Genomic DNA, 26,102 nt, shown 5'->3' with positions numbered 1-26,102 from the left:
TTATGAAACAATATATCAGTTGGCTAGTCAGTGCGTTTTTATAACCTTTTATTATTTTCCTGATGATCAATCGTATGCAACGGTCCGTGTCGTGCGATATGTATTAACCTCATCACTCGAACTTATAAAACCCAACCGATTAACGTAAAGTTTAAAGGCTTGAAATCGTTTATAGGGATAATTGTTATTCCATGAAACAAAATATATCATTTTACAGATCCATTACTTAAAATCCCAAAATTGTTGATAGGCTAACTGTACACATCCTATCATACGGATTGAATGACGAAATTTTATAAATCAAAAGCTCTGTATTAAAATGGAAACTTCTTAATTTACATAACAAATGTTTGAAACAATTTATCAGCCTAAATTGCTTAATATGCAGGTCATGCTAAACACATTTATTTCGACTACTGCAGTCTATAAAATGTCCAGGTCAATAAACTTCGATGTTCTTTGTTATCATAAGTCATTTATAAGGAAGAATTATGACTTAAAATTCCTAAGTTCCTTAATTGTAAGGCAACTTGAACACTTCCTACATTGCAGAAGATTGACAATGTATTCTTACATATATTCTTTATTTTGTTTACGGTGTTTTCATTTTGTAAATAAAAAAGTAGCTTAATTATTCAATTAGCCATTCGTTTAAAGGAATATTGACCAGACATATCAAAGAACAATGTGAACGTTTTTTACTTTGTATGTCATTATAAACCTGGTAATGTATATTACATGTCTTTTGTTGCTTTCATTTTATAACAAGAACTATGCCTAGGGGGTAATTACGTGTAACGTCAGTTTCGTGTTTAAAGTATTGCTTTAATATTTACAGGATGATACAATACAATTAGCTACAAATGATGAATCTCTTTTAACAACTATATTCACGGTGGTCCGTTTACAGATCGCTGAGTCCTTTAACAACCAATGGGAGAACAATAACATGCGCATTTTACTATTTAAAATTGTATTTACAACCATTCAACGTATTGTTATCACATTTGGGATGTGTAATGATGTTATTGACATCGCGTGGAGACGCGACGTCAGTTTTGAAAGGTCTCAATGTTGTAACATGGAGGATTACATGATCAAAATGGATCAGCCAAACTATTATTGTAAAATAAAATAATGATGACAATGAAAACGACCTTCACAAACAAACAATTGTATGAACTGAATATGTTGTTCTTCTCTGTGTTGGAGTTTTCATCGTTATCATATATTCATCGTTATCGTTTTAATGTACAATCGTTTTAAAGTTAAAACATATATCCTTTTTTTTTTTCGGAGTATTTTTATTAAAGATTTGTTTTAAGCTTATTTCCAATCAAATCCTAATTCCGTCAATAAGATCAATGTGTTTTAGTGCCTATTCAGCAAACCATGTTTAATGGCTATTAAATGATAAAGTTTCAAATTAGATTACCTCAAACAGACTGGAAACTTAAATTCATATAATGGTTTCAAAAATGTTAAAATCATTGTTTTTAAGTAAAATAATACTGGCAAATCAAAAACTCACTATTGTTTATATAATATCAAACAACGAGTAAAACTATTCATGTGCATTCTTAAAGAACTTTTGCGATTGAATAAAAATGCGTTTTTACCAAAATCATGTTTAAAATGTAATTCGTAAAAATTGCAAAGCAACCTGTATGTAATGTTGTATCCGGTAATAATGCTGAAGAGTTATACTTTGAAATACATTGAACTTGTATTTTGAAAACGTCTTGGTTTATTCTTTCCAAATCACATTCCATCATGTAATATGAAAAAAATGAATAAAAGAAGGTGGAGTAGGGGCGGCATTTATAAAACATCTTAATTCATTTTCAAATTTAAATCACTTTCCTTATAAATGAATCTGACTGTTTTACTTAAACCATTTTTAGAATGTTTTATGAATAATGGTCCTGAGTTATTACCTTGTTTGACCCGCCATAAATTATAACTATATCGATATCACAAAGATAACCTCACTTCTTTTACGCACTTCCTCAGATAAACTCCCTGGTTGGCCATGAAGAGGCACCACTGTACTATGGCGGCCACGTCCTCTGGCTTAATATCTAGTCTCTGACCTCTGTGACCACGCTGTTTCTTTTGTGTTGTAATGCATGGTTGTAGCAGGCACTCCATATTCAGCGGATGCCTTCGGCAATGTTATTGTTTTGGTAGTTGTTAAATCCCTTCACTAAGTTTAAATTGATTGTTTCTTTAGAAGGACATTTTGTATTATTTTGCTGTATTTTTATAAATTATATTAAAATGAATCAAATTACTAAAAGAGTTAGATGTAAATGAGAAAAGTGTTATGAATAAAATTAATCAATAGTCTGTATTAAACTTTATTTGGATATTCGTGCAATAACTTAAGCTTAATTCCAAGTGATTTATGTAATCATTATATACATTGGCAGGAATTCCGCGATATGGGAAATACTTTGTGAAGACAAAAGATATGCAACCATTAAATAAGAATTTGAAGACGCACACAGCAGAGACGGCAGTCAAATGTTTGAGAGTCGGTTTCTGCTCATTCCACTTCTAGTGATAAAAATGACAAGCTTCCTGAACGCAGCACTTATATATTTAAAACATGTTTGTTCTGTAGCATATTTGAAAAGGAAACATAAACAAATAGATTTTGAACATCACTAATATTGTCTAATATGTACAATATAAATCATGATCGCCTTTAGTCTTTTAACTGACATAAAAAGAGACCTTGATGATATTAAATTAAAGAAGGGAGTAAACCATCAAACAACATGAAGGCTAAACACGAATTTCACAAAGACGTTAAAGAATACATTTCTGTTAATATTTTGTGACTGCTCATTCCATTGTATAGTTTGCATTGCGCATTAAAAAATAGTGTAAGTGTCGTACAAACTTTTTTTACAACTGTTTTGACAACTTTTTTATTGTTTGCCTTGGAACGAGCCAATTTTTGCAAAATTCCATTGAAACCAGTGATATAAGACTGCTGACAAAATATAAGATTTTTATATTTAAGTTCAAAAATTAATGTTTTATGCATTTTTCTTAAACCGTAAGTAACGGTTTAATCCATAAAACATTAACTATCTGCGATCTGATATTTTGTCAGCAATCTGTTATTATTGGTTCGCAGATATTTACGCAAAAATTTGCTCTTTCCAAAACAAAGAAATAAATGATAAATGTTTAAAAGGTTAATCTGTGAGAGTGCAGCTTTAATATGTTGAAAAAAAACCCAGCGTGTTCAAGAACATAATGTTCTGATTAGATCAAAATACATGTTTAAGGTTTATTTCTACTTCTTAAGCCCCTGTATACTGCGTACCCAAAATGGAATTTCATCTTTAATTTAAGCATTTCAAATTGCCCGTTTTGTTCTGATTTAAGTTATGTGTATTAGCTTAACGTGGATAAGATGACATGGGAAAATGTGATTAACTGTCATATAGGCACGTTCTCTATTTATCATTGAACAATCGTTTTTTTACCTACTTCAAATAAGGGTTATCTACTGTTTACCTTTCTTTTAGCTATCGCTGATATCGACACACGTGAACTTCCTTGTTATAGTCAGTGTCACATGATAAGGAATAAACAGTTTAGTGACGGATAATGGCAAAACGTCTGGTAAACTCCTTTCAGGTTATTGCACTTTATTATCAATTTATTAATTATACTACCGTTGTCTAAGCGTTTTGTATTGCACAAATAGATAGAGGTCACACGTCGAAAAAGCATTGGGCTCGACAAGGCCGGGATTTCCCGATCAGGATAGCATGCATACTTACAATATTTCTTAATCGCCTGCCATAACTTTCGAAGTTTTACGTCACTGTTGTAATAAAACCGTTCCCATAAAGCTTGTGTATGTTATATTTATTTATTTAATTATTATTATAACGTACTTGCTAGAGAACATTAGTAATTGTCAATGAAGTTTCAATCAAACCAAAACTGTCCCTTTCAAACTCTTGATTAAACTTGTGCTTAAGATGTTTCTCACTTCCAGAATGCATCTTTTTGATTACAAGTGTTGTACAAACATACGAGCATACCATTTTTAACAGGATTTTTCATCGAAAAATTACGGGTTATAGAATGGCGAAAATCTCGTTAACAATTCTGCGTTAATGATTTCATTTTATGTAATAAAATCAAGAGTTTTTACCCAATGGTTATCAAACTTGGTCAGACTATTTGTCGGCATATTAATTTGAAAAAAATATGAATATGGGACATCTCGTGTAAAAAACTAGGTCACTAGGTCAAATATTTAGATGAAATATATCATGGTAATAAATTCAACAATTTTGATTAAATCTAGATTAAACATGGATTTTATTTAAACCATGGATATAAAGGCAACTGTTTGAAGGCACTTGCCATCTTGATTTTGAAGATGAATACCTGAAACTAAATATTGGGTTGAATATAGCATCCTTTTATAACTTAACTTTCAATGCTTTGATTTTTATGAAGAATTTGCTAATTTATGTTATCTTTAAAACCTTTTTTGGCGGACACGTGTTGACTGACTCCGAGTGGTTTGGTTGGGACTTAGTTTTCTTTAAATATTTTACGTTTTCAAATCATTTGGAAGAAGAGAATAGCATATACAAGTCGCTTTTATTTTTAATAATGTTTTTTTTTATTTGTTCCCAGTTTTAGTACAATGATGCTTTTTATTATGAAACTCTATGATCACACAGTTTTAAACCTATTATTTTATAAGGAAGACTGTGTGTGATGTTTTTGGTTTCTAACGATGACTGCATCGTATCTTTGAAAATTATTTGCATTAGGTGCTCTGAATTGTTTCCTCCGTCTGCAGATAGAGTTGGGATCTCTAATCATTGAAGTACTTGGGTTTTACCTTTTCGTTATTATTATTATTTGTTTTATTGATAAGTTTCCTCAAGTTAATGCATAAATTGATAAGATTTACCTTTTGCGTTTTATCTTTATTAAGAATTGTTGGGATAAGAGTGAGGTTTGTACACATAAACTGGTTTAAACCCCCAGTAAATTTACATTTTACTGACCGTTCCAAGGCGGTACTTAACAATTCTTGATAAACATACCAATTATTTATATATATAGTATTTATGCACTGTGCTGTTTGTAGAGATTTGTGCTGTTCTATGTTTCTTGTTTGTGAATTTGTGTTCTATGTCTTTGGCGTTTGCCCATTGCCACTAAACCGGGTTTAAGTTTAACGTTTTGCTACTGAGCATGTTTCTGTAGCTTTTTGCATATATATGAATGCTTGTCTGCATGATATCTTGCATATTTTTAATATGGTCAACCCGGGTCAAAATCTAGGTCACTAGGTCAAATCTTAGGAAAAATATTTCCACGTCATAAATAAAAAACATTTTTCATATTTTGATGAAACTTGGTCAGAATATTTGTCCGCATAATATCTTGCTTATTTTTATATCGGTCATCACTGGTCAAATTGTAGGTCAATATGTCAAATCTTAGGAAAACAATTCCATGTCATAAATTCAACAATATTTGTCAAATCTTTATGAAACTTGGTCAGAATATGTGTCGGCATAATATCTTGACAGTTCTTCAATATGTGTCATCCCTGGTCAAAATCTAGGTCACAAGGTCAAATCTTAGGAGAAAAAATCCAAGGTCCTAAATATTCATTAAATTTTGTTAAATCTTTATGGATCTTGGTCAGAATATTTGTTTACATGTTGTCTTAGACATTTGTAAATATGGGTCACCCCAGATAAAAATTAGGTAACTAGGTCAGATCTTAGGAAATATTTTCCCGATGTCATAAAAAACATTCTATGGTTACCAGACCTATCAATATCAGTCAACAACTAAATTCATTTGCTATTTATAAACACACCTCCCAATTATGAATTTCATATCTACCCATATGTTTAAAAAAAAAAAATAACTTAAAATATCTGTGTACAAGAAACCTTAGATGTTAAAGTGTGTCATCTAGGGTCGAAAACTAGGTCTCTGGGACAGATCTTATTGGAAAAGCTGATTTATTTATAAAAATTTCATTTTTCCTTACACTAATGGAATATTGTCTGTTGATCAGGTTATTTGAATGAACGATATCTCCGATAAGTATAATGGGTCTTTTTGGTTAAAAATACTAGGTCACTAGCCCAAATCCTAGGTTTGCAAAATTGCATCGTCAAATAAAAAATCTTGCTTTAATGCGGCGTTGATGCATCTGCGTCTTGTATGTGATATATAAAAGGCATTTTGCAATGTCGGTCACAATAGTCTCCTCAAACAAAAGCTCGAATCAAAATGTATTTAGGGTCTCCTACTTCGTTCATTATCAAATAATCTCTGTTTGTCCTAAAGTGGAGTAATCATTTTATTTTGCTTCTCCAAGCTGTGTCATCCATGGGTCAATTCTTGGGCCAATACTACTATTTATTTTCATTAACGTTATTGTTAAGCAAAATTTCCCTTAGCAGACGACACAATGAACATCTTGGCTTCATGTTGTCAAACTGTCGTATCTGACACAGACATTCACTCAGAAATACAGAGAAAGCTTTGGAAATGGTTCACGCCTTGACACCTTGAGGACAATAAATTGAGTTTTTGCAGAAACCCGAACTTATCCTCAACTTGTATTGGTTAAAAAGATTTATAGGAAACAGATTTGCAAACCCCAAAACAGCCAAGAGACGTTCAGACATTATTTTACAAATTGACAATTTGCTTTGCATCAACTTATCTGGAAAATCAATATAGATCAAATAATGAATGCAACGTATTAAAATTTCCTATATTGTTATTCTTCTAGGAACTACTTTTGTAATACATAATTATTTGAAAATGCATCCATCCAATTTACGTTTCCCGTTATAGTCTTCCTTTGAACACCGCCGTTGTAGAAATACGAAGGGAACCTTGTAAACTAAATTCATAACACACGTATCAATATACATCGAAGTCTTGTACGTTAAATATACTCTTCGACAATAATAAAAACTGTGTTCGCAAATTAATTTCCTGCACAAAAAAGAATAAATAGCTTTAGTGTTGACAGAGGGATACAGACTGATTGTATCATCAGTTTCTTTAATCCCATTTATCTAAGCACGCTTGCTTGTGCAGACCCTTATCACTGAGCTCATTCAATCTCCGTGTTCTGAGCTTAAACAAAATATTTTTGATATGTTTAGAGAAAGTCCACTAGACCAATCTCATTGATACTACTCAACATTTATGTGTCGTAAAAGTGTGGTATTGTTTGTACTATATATTCATTCTAACACTCATGTAGTCACGTACGAATATATCGATAAACATACTATAACGAGAGATACTTACAACTATTTATGTTAAATGCCTGGTTGCGAAATACAAGGGCATAAATACATATCCACAAACCTTTAAGCAAGCAAGGATTATTCGCTATCATTGCATGCAAATTTAAGCCTCCGGTATTAAATTGAAACAAATGTGAATACTATACACTATTTTGAATACTCGATTTTGAATTTATTCAAATTCGTCATGCCAATAGTGTATAATAAATATCAACACAATTTTACTACTCGAACGTTAAATTTTTTCGGCAAGATCTTTTTTAATAATTAGAATTGATTTATTATTTTATTAACATACGTTTGTATTTGTATTGTGTTTACATTGGAAAATTTGTTTAAAAATTAAATTGATTAAAAAGGATCTTGTAACACACGCTCGTGTACAGATGTATTTGTAATAAATATATCACTTAATTGAATTCGTTTCTAATCAGCAGATGTTTGAACTATGTTTATAACCACTTCAATCACATTCGCGTTGTTAGATGATTTTCTCATAGCCATTCAAAACAAGTTGCTTATATAAGATCTAGGCCCAAAGTAAACCTTACTGTTCCGATATGGTTCGATATTCACCTTGTTTAAACATGTATTACACCGTAACAATAAATACTAGAAGGATAAACCGATTTTACGCTTTTGCCTTACTTGAACGGCTGTTAAGCACTCACTTTATGCAACAACATATAATTAACAGTTTTCACATTACCACTTTGATAAAACCGTTATCAATTACTTGTTGGTTCCATTTCAATAGAAATGGGGGGGGGGTACAAATTTTCGGTGCGAGCATGCTGTTTTTATTTCGGCTCTATATATTCTTTTTACAAACGTTTTGTTGTAAACCTACAAGTCACTTAGTCAGTCGTGCATGAACCTAAAATGAAACTTAATATTTTGGGAAATTAAATTCATTATACATTTTACGTTTCAGTGGGTTACCAGATTATTTCCAGGCGTTCTTTTGATAGTTTCTTCAACAGATTCCTTTAGAACTGGTAAGTAGATAATCTGATACGCCATTCAATTTTGTTAGTGGACTGAAGTATTGAAGTAGTCAATGTTTATAAAAATGAGTCTTATAAATACTATCTAAAGTCTACGTAGTTTCGTCTTCAAACGCGGATCTTCATTTAAAGAAATGTTATTGCTGTTGCATATCTGCTACCGTTGGTTCAATCACGTTTCGGCATTGCTATGTTTCAAACAATGACGTTAAAACGCCGTGAATTCATTTAATATGAATATCAGTTGCTTTTTCGAAACTACTCAAATAACTCTTATCTAATTTACATTCATTACTGAAGCAAAAACATTTTGATAACAGCCTCCAATGTAGCCTTGAACAAGCCTGCCTGGCAGTACACAAAGGATCCTGGAGCTGGTTTCTGGTCCGCAAGTAACGCGGTGGACGGTGACAAAACATGTAGTCCTGTGGACAGTCATCATTTCACCTTATCCGGGTGTGGAAACCCTCCTTGGTGGCAGGTGGATCTTGGAGCTGTTTACAACATAAGCAGGATAAAAGTCTACGGCCGAAGGGACAATGTTTCAAGTAATAAAACATTATTTAGATAGTGTATACTTTATTTATACGAATCTTTACTTCTAAACCTTTTTGTGATTCTCATTTACTATCAATTGTAATTATATCTGCATAAATACAATAAAACAATTTTAAGCACTAATCGGAAACATAATGTTTTTCTTGTAAAAAATAGACCATTTTACTTCCTACATGTATGCTCAGTGAAGGCATTTTTTAGATGGTGTTGTTGCTTGGATTCTATGATATTTACATTTGAGTTTATATTAAATGACAACGAGTGTCAGATCCGTTATACATGTTATTCACTATGTGGAACAAACTTTTATTTAGTTTTTTTTTCTGACGTTCATTGATTATGGATACTTTTAAGTTATTTAAGGTCATCAAATCACTTTGTGCTCCGCACGAGCTATTGTAATAGGGTGATTGTCTTCCGCCCGTCGCTAACATTTTCCTTTAAACAATTTCTCCTCAACCAATTGGACAATTTCAATTAGAAATAAAGGTTTGTTTAATGGGTCGGCCTCTTCCAGATTTCTTCTTATTTAATAATATATTTTGCTATTCACTGAGACTTGGTTAAATGATTACTGTGACTGTGAAGTTGAAGATGTTATTCCTTTTATATTAAATAGACAAAACAAAAGTAAATGTACTAAAGGAGATAGTGGTGGATTATTATTTATGTATATGAAAACTGTCAAAACATGTGTTTATTGTACAATGCACCTCAAGGTAGCAGTAGATAATAGTAAGTTGAACAAATGATGTTTTATGTATTGTTGACATGTTGTACAAAATAAGTATGATTAATCATGTACTTACTTGATATGTGGTGATTTTAATGCAAGGGTCGGGTAGAAACCAGATTATGTTAAGAATGAAAGTGTACATATGCATAATATTTAACCTGATGACTATGTAGCAAATGAATGTATATTTAAGCAAAGTCAAGATACAACTGTAAATTAATATGGAAAATGCTTGTTAGAATTTTGTAAATCTACAGGAATGAGAATTGTAAAAGGTAGATGTGGGAAAGATAGTCTTGTAGGTATATATACACGTGTTAATTCTCAAGGTTGTAGTGTTGTTGAGTATGTTTTATGTATAGACAGCTTTTAATTATTTTTTTATCTTTTGAAGTTATAGAGCCTAATATTATATATGATCATTGTGTTGTCAATTTTGGTGTTAAGGCACAACCTAATGCATTTGGTCTAGATAATGAGCATAAGGTACAAACTACTGATGCAACTACAATTCCCTTTATGCATAGATGGGATAATGAAAAAAAATATATATTTATTTATTAATTCACTACTATGTGTTGAAAGTACTGAGAAGTTTGATGCATTATGTATGCATATAAATATATCAAGTTGCCAAGCTGATATAGATGTAAATTTACATCAGTTTTCAAATGTGTTCGACAATATATTTAAACCTTTGTTTAAAACGAATATATATACCAATCGGAATGCAACAAACTGTGTTAAATATAATACAGACAGTATCTATTTCAATGAAGAGTGTAGTTCTTATGATAAAAATCAAACAAAATTGCTTGAAAATGCTAGAACTCATAATGATAAGTTATATTAGAGATTACTTAAAAGTTATGTTGTAAAAAATACAGGTTCTCTCAAATGTGATTGGAATACTTCAAGTCAATAAATGACCCAGATTCACATTTTTCCAACCCGATGAAGATGTTTTATATCGCAATGAAAGATTCTTAAATTGAGAGTTAGACGTTATGGATGCAAAATTAGATATGCAAATAACAGTCGATGAAATTAAAAAAGCCTGTAGAAAACTAAATAATGGAAAAACTGCGGGGCCAGATTATTTTTTAAATGATTTTTTCAAATACGGATCAATAAATGTTAACTTTACAATTTTATATGCAATTTATTCAAGAAATTGTTTGATATGAGTTTCTTTCCAGATGACTGGACTGAAGGATATATTGTGCCCCTTCATAAAAACGGGGATGTTAACTGTGCAAGTAATTATAGGGGAATAACATTGTTGAGTTGTTTAGATAAATTGTTTACTTAAGTCTTAAATGAAAGATTAAATCAGTGGGCTAAACGACATCATGTATACATAGAAGCATTGTCAGGCTTTCGACAAAAGATGAGTACTGTTGATAATATTATATTTGTTTTGCAGGGTATTATTTCATAGTTATTGAGCAAAAACAAGAAATTGAACACAGCATTTGTTGATTTTACAAAGGCGTTTGATTATGTTGTAAAAGAGGTTTTGTGGCACAAGCTAATTAAATTTGGAGTTAGAGGGGAAATGCTGGATATAATAAAATATATGTATATTAATGTGAAAGTGAGAGTTAAGTATGATAATACACTAAGTGAACACTTTGATTGTTTTCTTGGTGTACGTCAGGGCGAATCATTATCCCATTTCTATTTTCGATGTACTTCAATGACATTAAAGAGTACTTGGATTTTCATAATTTTAAGGGGGTCGATGTGGGGACTCCTAAATTATTTTTTGTTTTTGTATGCTGATGATATTGTTGTATTGTCGGAAACAGAAACAGGTCTACAGAAAGTATTATTACTGTTAGAATAATATTGCAATAGATGGAAGTTCATTGTAAATTCTGCTAAAACGAAAATTATGGTTTTTAAAAAGGTGGAAGATTTGGGAGAACTTTAGGATTTTTATATAATGGTCAGGAATTAGAAATCTAAATTTACATATCTAGGTATCGTTTTCACCACATAGGGTCTTTTTCAAACACTTTTGAAACACTATCAGGACAAGCTCTTAAAGAAATGTTTAAACTTAAGAATTGTTTAAATAAATTCACCTCTTTGTCAATAAATCATAGTTAAGATTTGTTTGACAAGTTAATTTCTCCGATCTTAAGCTATGGTTCAGAAGTATGGGGATTACATAATAGTTTACAGTTAGAAAGAGTACATTTAAACAGTTGTAAGAATTTATTAGGAGTAAGAGCACAAACTCAGAATAACTTTGTATATGGGGAACTAGGAAGAACAGCATTGTACAAATGTCATACGATATTGGCTGAAGATTATTGCCATGGAGTATACTAAATATGTTAGAATAGTATATAATAAGATGTATTGTGATTAAGATGATTTCCCTAATTCTAGATCGTGGGCTTACTTAGTAAGGCATCGGGGTTAAGCCATGTTTGGAATGCGCAAGGCTTAGGGGATTTCAACCTATTTATATTATCATTTAAACAACTAGTTACCGATGTTTTATTCAAAATTGGTTAACGGAGTTAAAAAATCCACGAGAGCAAAGACATATATACTTTTTGCTGATTTTAAACTTCAATCTTATTTGTCTAATGTTATCTATCGAAGAATAGAACAGCATTGGCTAGACTTAGAATGTCGGCCCATAGACTAGAGGTAGAATCCGGGAGGTGGCACAAACCAGTTGCAATTCCACATTGTGAAATAAAATGTATTGCGTGTAATATCTTTGAGGATGAATTTCATTTTATTCTAGAATGTCCATTGTATAAAGATTTAAGAAAGCAATATCTTAAGAAATACTTTTATACAGGACCAAATGTACCCAAATTTATTGAAATAATAAAGTCACAAAATGTTAATATTAATAGAAATCTTGCAGTATAGTTTCATCTGGTTTTGCTGAGTATTTTTCTTAAATGCAATTTATTGTTCTAATACGCTTAAGGATCAAAATGTAGCACATGGGAGAATGGCGTCAGAGGGCACATGCGCATCTTTGAGGCATTGCAGTTATGTTGACCCACATTCAATATATTTTTTATTGAAATCACACTTTACATCTCAATGGCATGTTTTGAATAAGAGCGGAAACAACAAATAGTTTTGCAGCAACTGTTTATTTAATATAGCACATTTAAATCTAATTGTATGACCATGTTTTTTCGCTATTTAAGTGTTCAGTATTGGTGCCCCCTATAGTATAATTATTTAGTGATTTTCTGTCCATACACTGAACGATTTTTGACTTAAAATTGATGAGACCGTGAGTCTGTACTGTGACAGATGTTGTCACATTTACCAAAGAGTTTTCATACTAAATTTTAACTTACTATTGCAAAAACTCTCTAAAATAATGGTAAGAACCTCCAAAAGTGTTCGGATTTGTGGCCATAGCCGGAAGGGTTAAAAGTTGAATAGCTCCAAATGGTATAAACTAAAATAAAATTGTCATAACTGTTAAATCCTTCGGACTGATTCGGTTCATCAAATAAAATAACGGTGAACTAGGTCACTTGAGCATGTGCAGGTATAAGTTATAATAAAAAGATTATATACCACTATATATGTCAACTTAAAATTAGTTTGATTATATTCAATATTGAATGTATTCCATGCGTTTGTGATTATCCAACCAATAGTTGTCAATGTTCTGTCATGTAAAATGTTTCATCATTCATAAGATTATAATAAAAATTACAACTTTTCATCCAAGTACAGCAACTACGGCACGGCAAACTCCACTAAAGCTGTTATGTTTTTAAAACTATATCTAATTTTATCACAAAATAATGAACTTCATTATAAAAAAGGCTATAAGGTTCGTAACATGGGATGAGTTGTAGACAGGTTATTGACAGCATCGTGTGGCTCGTATTAACAAAACAAGGAAGGTTTATTTGACATGATATAGCATGACAAGTTAACAAGTGTGCTCTATAAGACTACGACCAACAGATGGAATACTACGACCGAAATACAGACTCAAATAAAAAGATGATGCACTTTGATAAACACATGAGTGCATGATTTCAAATACCTGATTCTGAAACAAGGATACTATTTACAATGCAGAATTTGCTTTAATCATGTAAGCTTTCACGGAAATATTGGCAAAATATTAAAAACATATAGTGTTGAGAACAGATTCAACGGATGTGGGCGACAGGAGAGATACTATTGACGACGGACTGGGTACAGACTGAGGAAACAAAGACTGAGTCCAAACTGTCGACGATGGAAGGAGATAAATAGTGAACAGCTGATCTGCGTGCAGCAAGTTTGTGTATCGCTGTGAATTTTAGCATTAAAGGGATTTTGTTATTGAATATAACTTGCTCATATGCTTAAACGGAATCTTTGAGAAAACACGATAGACCCGATTAATCATTCAACACATATTAATCTTACGACAACATTAATAACAACAACGTTACAATAGAACTAACAATTATGATCAATAATATATCATTTTCAAAATTAATTTCGATAATATATGACGGTAGCGTGTGGAGTGTTTTCTTACATATATTAAAACAACTCATATATATGCATACATGTGACAAATAGACAACTGGGTAGACAACCAATACAGCAGTGAGCTTACCCTTTAATACGAAAATTATGTGCAAGAACATATTATCCCATTTTGAAATGTTTTTAAAACAACTTACAGAATTTAGGTGTTTTGTAAAGTAAGTCCTTATAAGAACAAATAAGGACTATGCATGATCTCTTGAGTACGCCACGGAATGTTTGAACTAAGTTTGTAAATGCATATACGATACATCCCACTCCGTTTTATGATTTCTTCCTTGCAAAAGAAATATTGATTATTTATGAAAGTAGATTAGTCCAAAATACCACAGCTCATGCTGTATTATTATTTCCTAGCTTTGTACTAATTAGCGTACACTAATGCATTTAAAAGTTCATAAATTTTATTGACAAGATGTTTGGTAATGGCACTAACTTAGCTTATATACTAAGCATCTATTATTAAAGCGAAATATTGACTACTTAATAATATTCTTATCCTTGCAGATCAGTTGGAGGGATTTAATATACATTTATCAATATCGAACATCACAAATAACAATGGTCATATACTACCGCTAACCACAACACCATATCCTAACGATGGTATATTTGATTTGAATATTTCAACGCCGACGGAGGCACGCTTCTGTCGATTGAGTCTTCCAAGACCGGCTTCAGTCCTCCTACCAATGTATCCTTTTGTCCTTTGTGAGGTGGAAATATTTCAATTATTCAAAGGAAGTGGTAGGTTTTTGTTTTGTTTTAAATGCTTTAAGGTATTAGCCTCGTTATACACACTTTTATAAAGGCTTTAACCGACAACAGAGTTATAATCAGGGTACACTATGGGACTTTTATCCAAATTTTGAAAAAAAAAATTACCGTAAATTAAAAAAAGTTATCTATGTTTTATTACACCCACTCCCAAACTCCAAGGGCTTCAAAGAGTGACAAGTAAATATTTTGTCTATATTTGATTTTTTTTTCGCATTATCAGAGATTATGAAATAAGCACAACAGTTTCTGGTAAAATAAACCTCATTTAACAGAAAACTTATATTGATACATTTTTGATACTCATGGGAAAAAATCAATTTGATTGATCTTCGGAACAGAGCAGTTTTTAGATGTTTGAAATATATAGCAGTTTTATAAAATTTATAAAAAATAGTTAAATATAAGGCAAGCTGCTGAAATCATTTTAAATATTATATATGATGTCTATTTAACAATTTGAAACACAATTTACGATAGTTTACCTCCAGTCTTGAAGAAAATATACATAATGTCATGTAACCATACATTTTTATAGCTAATAAAATGCTTAACATTTTTCTTGTTAAAATTTACAAAGCTTAATTGGACTTATTTATAGAATGTATTCCTCCAAGTTAATGAATTTTACTTATGATACTAACTCAGAATACAAAGTTTAAAAAATAGTGTACTTTCAAACTAAAATATGTGAAGAAACAAGAACACTAAGTTGGCGTTAATGCCTCTCCAAAAATGTCAGAGTGAAAGTTCTCAACTAATGTTTTTTTTTTAAATATTATAACATGTAAACAATCTCTGTGGATAATTTGATGTCTATCTGTTTTATTTTGTCATTGGTATTCTAACATTAAGATTTTTTCTCAATAATTCTTCACTCTTCAACATTTGAAGTTCAACGTTTAGTGCTGTAAAGGAATAAAGTTTTACTTTAAAGCCTTACTAACTAATCAGTATATATAATTATACTGCCATACATATACAAAACAAACTATAGTTTATCTTTTTAATATTTCTCATCATTATTTTGAAACATACATGTATATATATAAAGAAAATTATAAAATTTATCAATAAAATTCATCATCATCATCATCATCATCATCATCATCATCATCATCATCATCATCATCATCATCACCACCACCACCACCACCACCACCACCACCACCACCACCAAACAAAAACCAAGTCAAATATGTTTTATATGAAATACTCACTTCATCTCTATCAGATGCAACTGCCTTGTGGATAGACATGGCTGACAAATTCACCCTAAAGGATCCAACATGGTATTGAATGCAGGCTGGAATTCTTCAGAACCGAGTGTTGTTGACTTAGTAATATTCAGTCATTTTCCTGCCTGAAAGAATTGAGACTTCTGATTATCAACCAGCAGAAACTGCCACCGTAAAATACATATTCACAAGTATTAAACATTCTGCACTTATATCCATTTTAGACAAGAGTAAGGGTTGGTAGGCATAGATATGTAGTTGTTGTGCATATGGTTGATAATGATTCACGACAGTCTGGGGATTTAACGAGACCTACACCAAGCCAATGAATGTCGCTAGTGTACAAGCAGTCGTGGCTCCAAGCCCCAAACCAAGTACAACTTTTCCCCACAGGTTAATTTTGAAAATATGCATTTTGTAAACAAATAACAGGTATGTACATGTATTATGGTATGTTAAAAATAGGGCACGTACCAAAATACATCATTTTTAAACAAAATTTTAAGTCTAAAATTTTTCTAAGATAAAAGAATCAAATTAAAGATTACATACTCATATCATATACATAAATAATGTACATAAGTACATATTAAAATATTTAACATGTACATTTATAAGTAAACGTAACATGTACTTAAGTACATGTAAAAATATGAGCATGCTGTCTTGACATTTAGCTAATAAAAAAGATTTAAGAATTCAAAAGATAATTTAACAAAACAAACGTTTTTGAACACATCAACGTACAAAACTGCTCAAGGATACTAACATTCATAGCCCTTTGAGTTTGATACGAATATCTGAATATCCCAGTTCCATGCTGATTGTTGACTGTTCGTTTTTTCGACAGAAAATCTTCTCTTACGCGTATAACTCAATTATAATCCATGTTTTACTGCAATGACTCAAATTGTTATATGTATCTTAATCAACTGTCAGCGTGCACTTTTAGTGTTTATTTATTTTAAATATATATTTATGAGAAAAACATCACCGAGTTTCCAAATACTACGATGTAGAAATTCCATTATTGACCTACAAATAGCGGGGAAATACCTTCTGTTTCTAAAAATAGCAACATCCGGTACAGCCCGAATACGCCCGATGTTCGTCGCGATCTGTTACGGCGAGTGGCAATATATGTCGATGTTATCCGATGTTTCCCGAGTTGTATTACATGGCTAATACCTTAATAGACAATGCTAGTATTCTTTATTCAATTTGCTTAGTATCGATACATATATTCAATTTATTTTAGTTCATCAATATTATTCAATCATCAACCATTCAACTTTACATAGGATTTTTCTGATTTCTTCGCATTGCTTTTTTACAAACAGTTGCTACAGTTAAAGACGTAGCTGTTTGAATGCAGAAAAGAAACACCAGAGCATGTTCATATAAAGTCAAGGTTGTTAGGTTGGTTGGTTAAGTAGCAGTATAAAATAAAATGAAAACATCAATATACAGTATTTTTATTTAGATGGAATAATATGAAAACTCTACTATTTCAGATATTATACCTCATATTCCCAGAGGAAATATTTCAGTTGAAATGGGTTCTCCTTACCACGAAGGATCCCATATACATAGTGCTGAAATGGCAATAAATTATATAAACGGGAATACAAACCCACCTATATGCCATTGTTGCAGTATCACAAATGATCCCTGGTGGACGATAAACATTGGAAAACCATATCTGATTCAGGCCATTCAAATAACAGGGCGGTCTGATTCGAGTAAATAAATATTTGTTTCATTCGTTTATAAAACGTATAAAATCCATATGCTTATATAAAACAGCATCGCTTACGTAACACTTGAAACTTGAAACGTTTAAAAAGGTGTGCTTTCTATTTAAATTATGTAACCACACGCACATTGGAGTTTTCATTTCGCAGCAACGATAGTCGGGGATCATAATAGTTTTAAAATATATTCTTTTCTCTCTCTATATATATAGAATATATATGTCTCTCCTCGTTCAATGACTAAATGCAACATTTTTGCAGGAAATTATTGGCAAGGAACACCGTTTAATGTTTCTGTTGGAAATAGCAGTTCCTCTCTTCGATCGATTTACACCGGAAATCCAAATGAAGGAGACTATATATATTTTATTCGGATAGACCCACCCGACTCAGTGCAAATTATAGATATAAGAAAAATGGACAGAACATACATGACCATATGTGAAGTCAAAGTGTTTGATCAAGGTAATACTGTTGAAGTAAATATTGGAATACTTGTATTTTTTTACAAGACTGAATCTTTCTTAAAGAATTGCGTGCTTCTTATAGATTTATCGCAGACACTGTTTGACGGCGCATAATATAAGTTGATGCAAAAATAAAATCTTTATTGTGATGTTAATCAAGTTTAATTCATTTGAATTTAATGATCAAAACCCTCAAGAAACATATGCTTTTTAGCAAATAAAGATATTAGTCTTTTATACATGGGTTTTTAGATTAAATGACCACGTAGCCACAAATTCCCTTGTTTAAAAAGCGCGAAAATATATCTTATTCTTTTTTAACTGTATACAAATCATACCCATGTCTTGGTCATAATAGTTAAAGGAGTGGAACATGATAAAGATTCGAATGAAACATATTTTGCATCAAATCATAGTGTGCGCTTTTAAAGTTATTTGGCTTGCCGCATTGTAACACCATATTGCGAGTAAAATACAGAATTGCATAGACTCAGTTCAAACTACATTAATTTTAATAAATTTAATTAGATGCATTTTACAAAAAATGCCAACCCATGTTACTTTTAATATGCTTATTTTGAAAAATTTACATTATTTTCCTTGATGAAGTTTATTCATTTATCTAAACGCATTTGAGGTAGATTAAACAAAGATATTGAAGGAGTCACATGCAATTGTTTTTATTAAAGCAAAGTCACATGTTTGGCCCTGTGTTATTAAAAATGGTTTATATTTAAGCTTTTGAAGCTGGACTTTTTTTTTCTTTTTTTTTTCATAGTTATTTTTTAGTTAATAACTAAACCTTTTGTTCTATATTATTAATACGCTTTTATTTTAATTGCTACATGAGTTAAAAAAAAAACGTTTAGCCAACTCGCTATTACGCTTATTTGTCTTTTTTGATGATATCATAAAGTCATGCATAATCATCTTTTATACAAAATACATACACGTGGCATAGCTGCACGCGTATGTTTGTTTGAAAGGAAGTATTGACAAAAAGGTTAACATTAAGTACAAAAGATACATATAGTATAAACATGTATAAAACAATTCAGTTCATGTTTAAATAATAATATTCTTTAAATGTTTGTCCTACCAGTTATATGAACATACTCAATAAGCATTTGTGCTTGTATAGGAACCAAATGATAAGACTATCATGACAGTTTGTTTTATGGATAAATAAAATGAGTGATTTATTGAGTAATAACTTAATGATGTATATATAAGTATAATGATTTTTTATATTTGACTGTTCTACGATCGATACTTTAACGTTTCTTTAATCCCCGTGCAGAATACACTTATGTTGTTTTGCAGATTCATCAAGTAATGACATTTACATTTACTGTCGCTTTACTACAGGAATCCCAAATACCGCTTATTCTAGGACCAGAATCCAGAATTATATTGCTTTATTTTAATTTGGAAGCCTGAATACCGTTTAGCTTTAATAAACAATATAACGTTCTAGTACTGTTTAATGTTCGTGTTATCAATTAAAGTCTTTGTTTCTTTTGCCATTTTTTACAAAGTTTTGTCAGACAGACCGACAAACAAACAAAGACAGACAGGCGGAAGTGTTTATTTTAGACTTGTACAAAGTACACAACTAATATACATTATTTACATAAATGACCATATTAAAACATACTAGTTTTCAATACGACGAAGAGTAGGTATGATTTATTTATTACATACTTTACCAGCGAGCCATTGGGAAAATACTTTGAAATGCTAACAACATAATGTGCAAATCATTTTGATGTGTGTTCTTCACTTTATGCCCTATGTAGTCGGTTCTAAACTTAGCACGGGTTACCATTCCAAACATAAGGGAGAAGCAATAAATACTTATACATCATTAACATAAAAGAATATCAGTCATAGACCGCGACGAATTCCTACGTATTTCTTTCTTTTTCGATAATTATGTGTTTACGCTCTCAATGTGTAAAGTTGACATTGTTCTTATACAAATTATTTTCCGTTAAATTTCAAAATAGAATTCACTCAATTACAGAATACACATAATAGTGATAGTTCCTTCATTCCGCATTGGCTGTCGAATGGTCGAGGGACATGGAACATGCCCTTACCATAATCTAAACGTTATAGATTAAAATGTGCTAGTGGGGGTTCTGTTAAAATATTTTAAAAATGATGCCATTCTGCCGATTTATTTGTAAATATATTCATATTTTACTGTCATTCATGTTTGCATATAATTATGTATATCTGTCTTTAAAAGCATGCGTTAGCTAGAAACTTGCCTGAACGGTTATCGAAAAATAGATACTAGGTATCTGTCTTACCACGTTAAGGTTTTTATAAAACTGGGGTCTGGACTTTGTTTTTGTGTTATTTGCTTTCGAAGTTGTACGACATCGGAGATAATTCATCGTTTTTTAGCGATATGCTTGTCTGTGTAAGCCTTCTGTTTGTGCGATTGTTTAATTGTAGTATCGCGTTTTGATATTTTAATATTATACAAGACACGATATTTAACTTTGAAATACAATTAGTTTGCAGACGAGGATACTTTGGCTACGGGTGTCTCCATGAAAATCATTGTGAAGGTGACTACGATATGGCAACAGGACACTGTCCAATATGTCAAAAAGGATGGCAGAAGGAGGCATGTCAGCAACGTATGCATATGTTTGTAAAATAAGATAAATGATTCTAACAAGCCTGCCAGTTTGGTGCAGTGTATACTCACTTATACTAGTTATCAAAATTGTCTACATGAAGGTCACTGTGCTGTTGAATGCGATACGGCAACGGGGCGTGCTCCGTTTGCCTTCTGAGATGGAACGGGACCGCCTGTGACCAAAATACGGTCCTTTTATACACATGCTAATTTAAATATACTTGCTTAAGCTATTTAACAAATAATATAATTTATTCATTGCATCGAATTTTTATACCATCATGATTTAAACGAGTTTTAAATCTCATAAGTGACATGTGACATTCTGGAAATTGCAGTCATTTCTGGTACATGTCACATGATACATTTAGAATATTTTAAAATCTAAATGGTGTTACTTCGAGGTCAAGTCATAATACAGTCAATGTGCGCTGAGATACCCTTTAGAACTCACGACAAATTCACTAATGCAAAAAGGGTATGTGCAATTTATCTTAAAAGAGAATAATGTAATTAAAAATCTTACATGTTCATAACAGCTTTTGCATGTTTAAACAATTATGGGATCAATTCACCATAATATATTAAATTATATAAATGGTGATTAGTTCGACTCGAGTGGATGTTTACAAAATCGTAATTTATGTGGCGCAAGCTCAATAAAACCAATATCTTCAAATATCCATGAGAGTCGAACACGCCGTTCCGGATTTTAAAGGAGTACTTATAACCGATTTGATATACACTGGTTAAATGACGTATAGAAAACTTGATTCAAAATACATGTCATTTTAATGACGCAGTATTTTCGCTTATGATGTGTCGTAAGCAGAATGTAATACGCCCTTATTTGCTTGGTGGAATACGTACTATCGTATTTTGAAACTTGAATTGCTTATGCAATTGCGTTGGACAAATTATTAATATATATAATTATTTATTTTACAGTATAACTTGGTATTCGAAAACAAAGCGCCTTTTGAATTTATGTATCTATAATAATAATAATAATAATAATAATAATAATAATAATAATAACAACAATAATAATAATAATAATAATAATAATAATAATAATAATAATAATTTTCAAGATCTGCAAAATATAATGAAACATACAGAAACATTGTTTTAATTATAAACTTAATTGTACAATATTTACACTTTAACTTCCTTTTCAAAATGAACGCAACATATTCGGATATGTTCGGATCGCAAATCCTATACATGACAAAGTAAATGAAAATTGTTGATCTTTATTTAGTTTGTATTGTGTCAGTAGGTCCCGAAAATATTAATAAACTCTTTAGGAAGTGTAAATTTATGATATGTTAAATGTATTGTTGCCATTACTGTTTCAATTTTACGTTTACAAGTGATTTCAAGTGGTTGATCTTTTCCCGCGTTATTGTGAAGTCATTTGATATAACGTTTTTGGATCGTCACGGTTGTTTTATTTACAGAATGAGTAAGAATGGGTCACTGAAAGGTTTTCGTAAATGAAATGAAGATTTTTTTTTACAATTCTTGAATGAAATAATGAACTATTGGTGAAAATATAGTAGTAATGAGTTGCGGGATTGATGTCATTATCGGGGATATGAACGCAATTTGGCACCTTTTGACCAGCGCAATTTTGATCATATCCCGCAATTTATTTGTTGCAATTTAAATGTTTTCATTGGATACTAAACATTGTAACGCAAAAACTATTATAACTATGCAAAGGCAGACAAATACCAAACTGTGATAGAGTTGGTAAACAAAATAAATGTTCTAGCCGGTGCACCCTGCAAATTTGGCCCAAACTGTACATCAAACTGTGGTTACTGTCATGACGGCAATAGGACATGTGACGCATACAGCGGGTACTGCCCAACCGGATGTGCCGCTGGATACAAAGGGGAATTCTGCAAATCACGCCAGTTGAAACTGGGTTATAAATCATTTTAAATTATGTTTCCAATTTACTTTTTCCATACACAAAATGCATGATTCCTTAAGAAAATAACAAACACAAAAGTGGCTTTGAATGGCCAAGATGCGAACCCTTTTGATACGATTTTCCATTTGCAATAATGAACAACTATTTCTTTCTTTAGTGCAATTCATAAAAACTGTTTAACCTTAGACATGACATGAACGGCAACGATATGAATATATCCTCAGAATTAGTGTGTGTTTTTGAAATTTGCTCTGTATACGTGAACAAATTGCTTACAACTGAAATCGAATTGCATAATCGTAAAATAAAGCTCTTGTCCTTTTACTCTTGTATTGTTTTGCTAAACCCATTGACAAAATAACATATAGTTATGTTTTATTGTTTTAATTGTACTGTGAATGATCATAAACACTCTACGTGCAATATTCCGAAAGAAAAAAAACATTGTATAAGTATTAAGAATGAAGATGTCGTCAGTAATAATGTCAATACTTTTACAGAATGTTCCCCCGGAGAGTATGGAGCCGGATGTACGTCCAATTGCGGTCAGTGCAGTGGCGGGAACACAACGTGCAACGTCTACAGCGGTCATTGTCCGAGCGGATGTGCATCCGGATACAAAGGAGATGTATGCTCAACTCGTTAGTATCGTTTTTTCTTTAAATTACTAATATTGGCAGTGTAAATAAAAAAGTCTTTCGGAGAGTGAGTTGTAACCGAAAATGAAATTTGTGCAGTAATAATAAGCTACTAAAATGCAATAGAGTTAATTAAAGATGCACTCTCTCTTCCATATTAGATTTACCACAATTAGTTATTCAAAAAGGATGAATAATGTCGAAAACAATGGTTCTTATAAGAGATACCAAGTTTAATTTGATAGAAATGTGTATTAAACACAGTATATCTACCTTATGAGACTATAGTAGATCACAGTAAATCTTTAAGCATTCAAGAATCATATAATAGTTTTGCATTTTCAGCTATTAAATACACGGTTACAGTCTAATAACCAGTAATTAATATGCCCATAAATGTACTATTTAGTAGTAAGTAGTTAAAGGTTTATCAGTCAAAATGTATGTGTGTTATACATGTGTATGTATTGATTTTGAATAAGAGTGTCACTTTAACTGAACACATACATCAGCCTGTGCTGCCGGCGAGTTTGGCTCAAACTGTTCATCACACTGTGGCTACTGTCATGACGGCAACACAACGTGCGACTCATACAACGGGCATTGTCAAGCCGGATGTGCCGCTGGATACAAAGGGGAATTCTGCAAAACCAGTGTGTTATTATGTCATTATTGTTCAAGGATTTAAATATTATGTTTTACATTTTTATATTAACATAATGTTTGGTTCGAAATGAACTATAACAATGACAAATCATGCAAGTTAATTTGAAGGATCAAAGTTACAAACTCGTTCAAAATATTTTCCTACCATAATACAGCAATAACAATTCTGATCTTCATATCAATTAATGACATCCTTTTGCAAATGAAAAGACATCAACATGCTCGTATTCTGAGAGGTAAGTGTTGTTTTGTACGTTGCTCACAAGAAGTTTACAAAATTGTTAAACTAAAAGATGTACAAAGATGTCTATGAAGGATACCGTGTTTTATTTTAAATAAATGTGCAGTAAACATGGATTTTCAACCTCATTAGACAATAGTTGATTACTGTAAATCTTTTAGGATCCACCAGTCATTTAATATGAGCGCATTTTTAGATAAACGGTTACAATCTTGTTATCAGTTAATAATAGTTTCTATAAATGCATTTTTAGGAAGTAAAATTTATGTTTATTACACATGTGTATGTATTGATTTTATATATGATTGTCACTTTAAATAACAATGCATGATAGTGACATCTAATAAGTGTTTTTATACTGTACTATTTCTTTAAAAAAATCGAGTAAAAAAACATATAATTTGATTTAACTCTAATTTCCTTCAAACATCCGGACGTCCCAATATCGTTTAAGGATTAACATAGAAAAAGAGGTCAGTATAATAATTACTTTTACAGAATGTTCCCCCGGAGAGTATGGACCAGGATGTACGTCACATTGCGGTCAGTGTAGTGGCGAGAACACAACGTGCAATGTCCACAGCGGCCATTGTCCGAGCGGATGTGCACCCGGATACAAAGGAGATTTTTGCTCAACTCGTAAGTATCGTTTTTTTAAGAAATATCATTTACTCCAAACACTTTTATTAAAAGTTTTTTTTTTAGTTGAGGTGAGTTGTAAGCGCAAAATAACCGTGTGCAGCGAAAATAAGCTACTTAAATGCAATAGAGTTAGTTAACTGAATTTATGTCCAAGCCTGTGCCCCCGGAGAGTTTGGCCCAAACTGTTCATCAAACTTTCACCAGGTTCACCAGGTGGCATATTTGTATTTGCTTAAATGTTGAACACTGCACATATATTTCGACATCGATAACACAACGTTTTAGTTTTGTTTGTTATCGTCATTTTCAACCCTTTTAACGTTACTTGAGGATTTCTTTACGTGTTTGGGCTACAGTTCTCATAAGTAATGTTGTTTCGATATTTTAAGAAATATTTGATATTTGTGTACGCATATTGTTTATTCAACCTCTATATGAAAATACCATTACACAAACAAGATTGTATACTAACATATGTCAGTGTTCGACGTAAAATTTCATACTCAAATATACAATTTATTACAAACTAATTATGAACTATTGCACATTGTTTGTCTCGTACATTTTTCTGATATATTTTCTCTTGATTTTCGTTTTTTTTCGGGGAAGCTGAAACAACATGTAAATATACATTTTCTTTGACCGTTGATGTTTTTATGCATGTTAAGTTTGTTTTTGCATTTTTATGGTATATAGTAATGAAGCTTATACATTTGAAACGTCTGTTTCTTTTCTAGTCAATAGTAGGTTAGTTTTCTGCTCAAGTTTCAAACTTCATCTATATAGTGGAGTAGAAAGGATCTATACATAATTCATTTTAATCTAATTATGAGAGTTAGTTTTCAAACGTAACGTCGACATTACGTTAATTTCAAGGCTGTGCCAT

At 31.5% G+C, this 26,102-nt stretch overlaps 1 protein-coding gene across 1 annotated transcript in view; it reads left to right on the top strand.

Annotated features, from left to right (window-relative positions):
• The window catches only part of LOC128225821 (uncharacterized), a 66,065-nt gene that overhangs the window by 75 nt on the left and 39,888 nt on the right, over positions 1-26,102 (top strand). Inside the window, exons 2-7 of the mRNA XM_052935718.1 lie at positions 8,278-8,341; positions 8,671-8,898; positions 18,223-18,426; positions 20,957-21,082; positions 24,180-24,320; positions 25,073-25,213. Coding sequence (XP_052791678.1) covers positions 8,278-8,341; positions 8,671-8,898; positions 18,223-18,426; positions 20,957-21,082; positions 24,180-24,320; positions 25,073-25,213 — 904 coding nt within the window. The remainder of the gene's footprint in view (positions 1-8,277; positions 8,342-8,670; positions 8,899-18,222; positions 18,427-20,956; positions 21,083-24,179; positions 24,321-25,072; positions 25,214-26,102) is intronic.

This window comes from Mya arenaria, chromosome 3, assembly GCF_026914265.1.
Source record: "Mya arenaria isolate MELC-2E11 chromosome 3, ASM2691426v1".
Taxonomy (NCBI): Eukaryota; Metazoa; Mollusca; class Bivalvia; order Myida; family Myidae; genus Mya; species Mya arenaria.
Note: the sequence above shows the minus strand (reverse complement) of the source record. Positions and strands in the feature narration are given on the sequence as shown.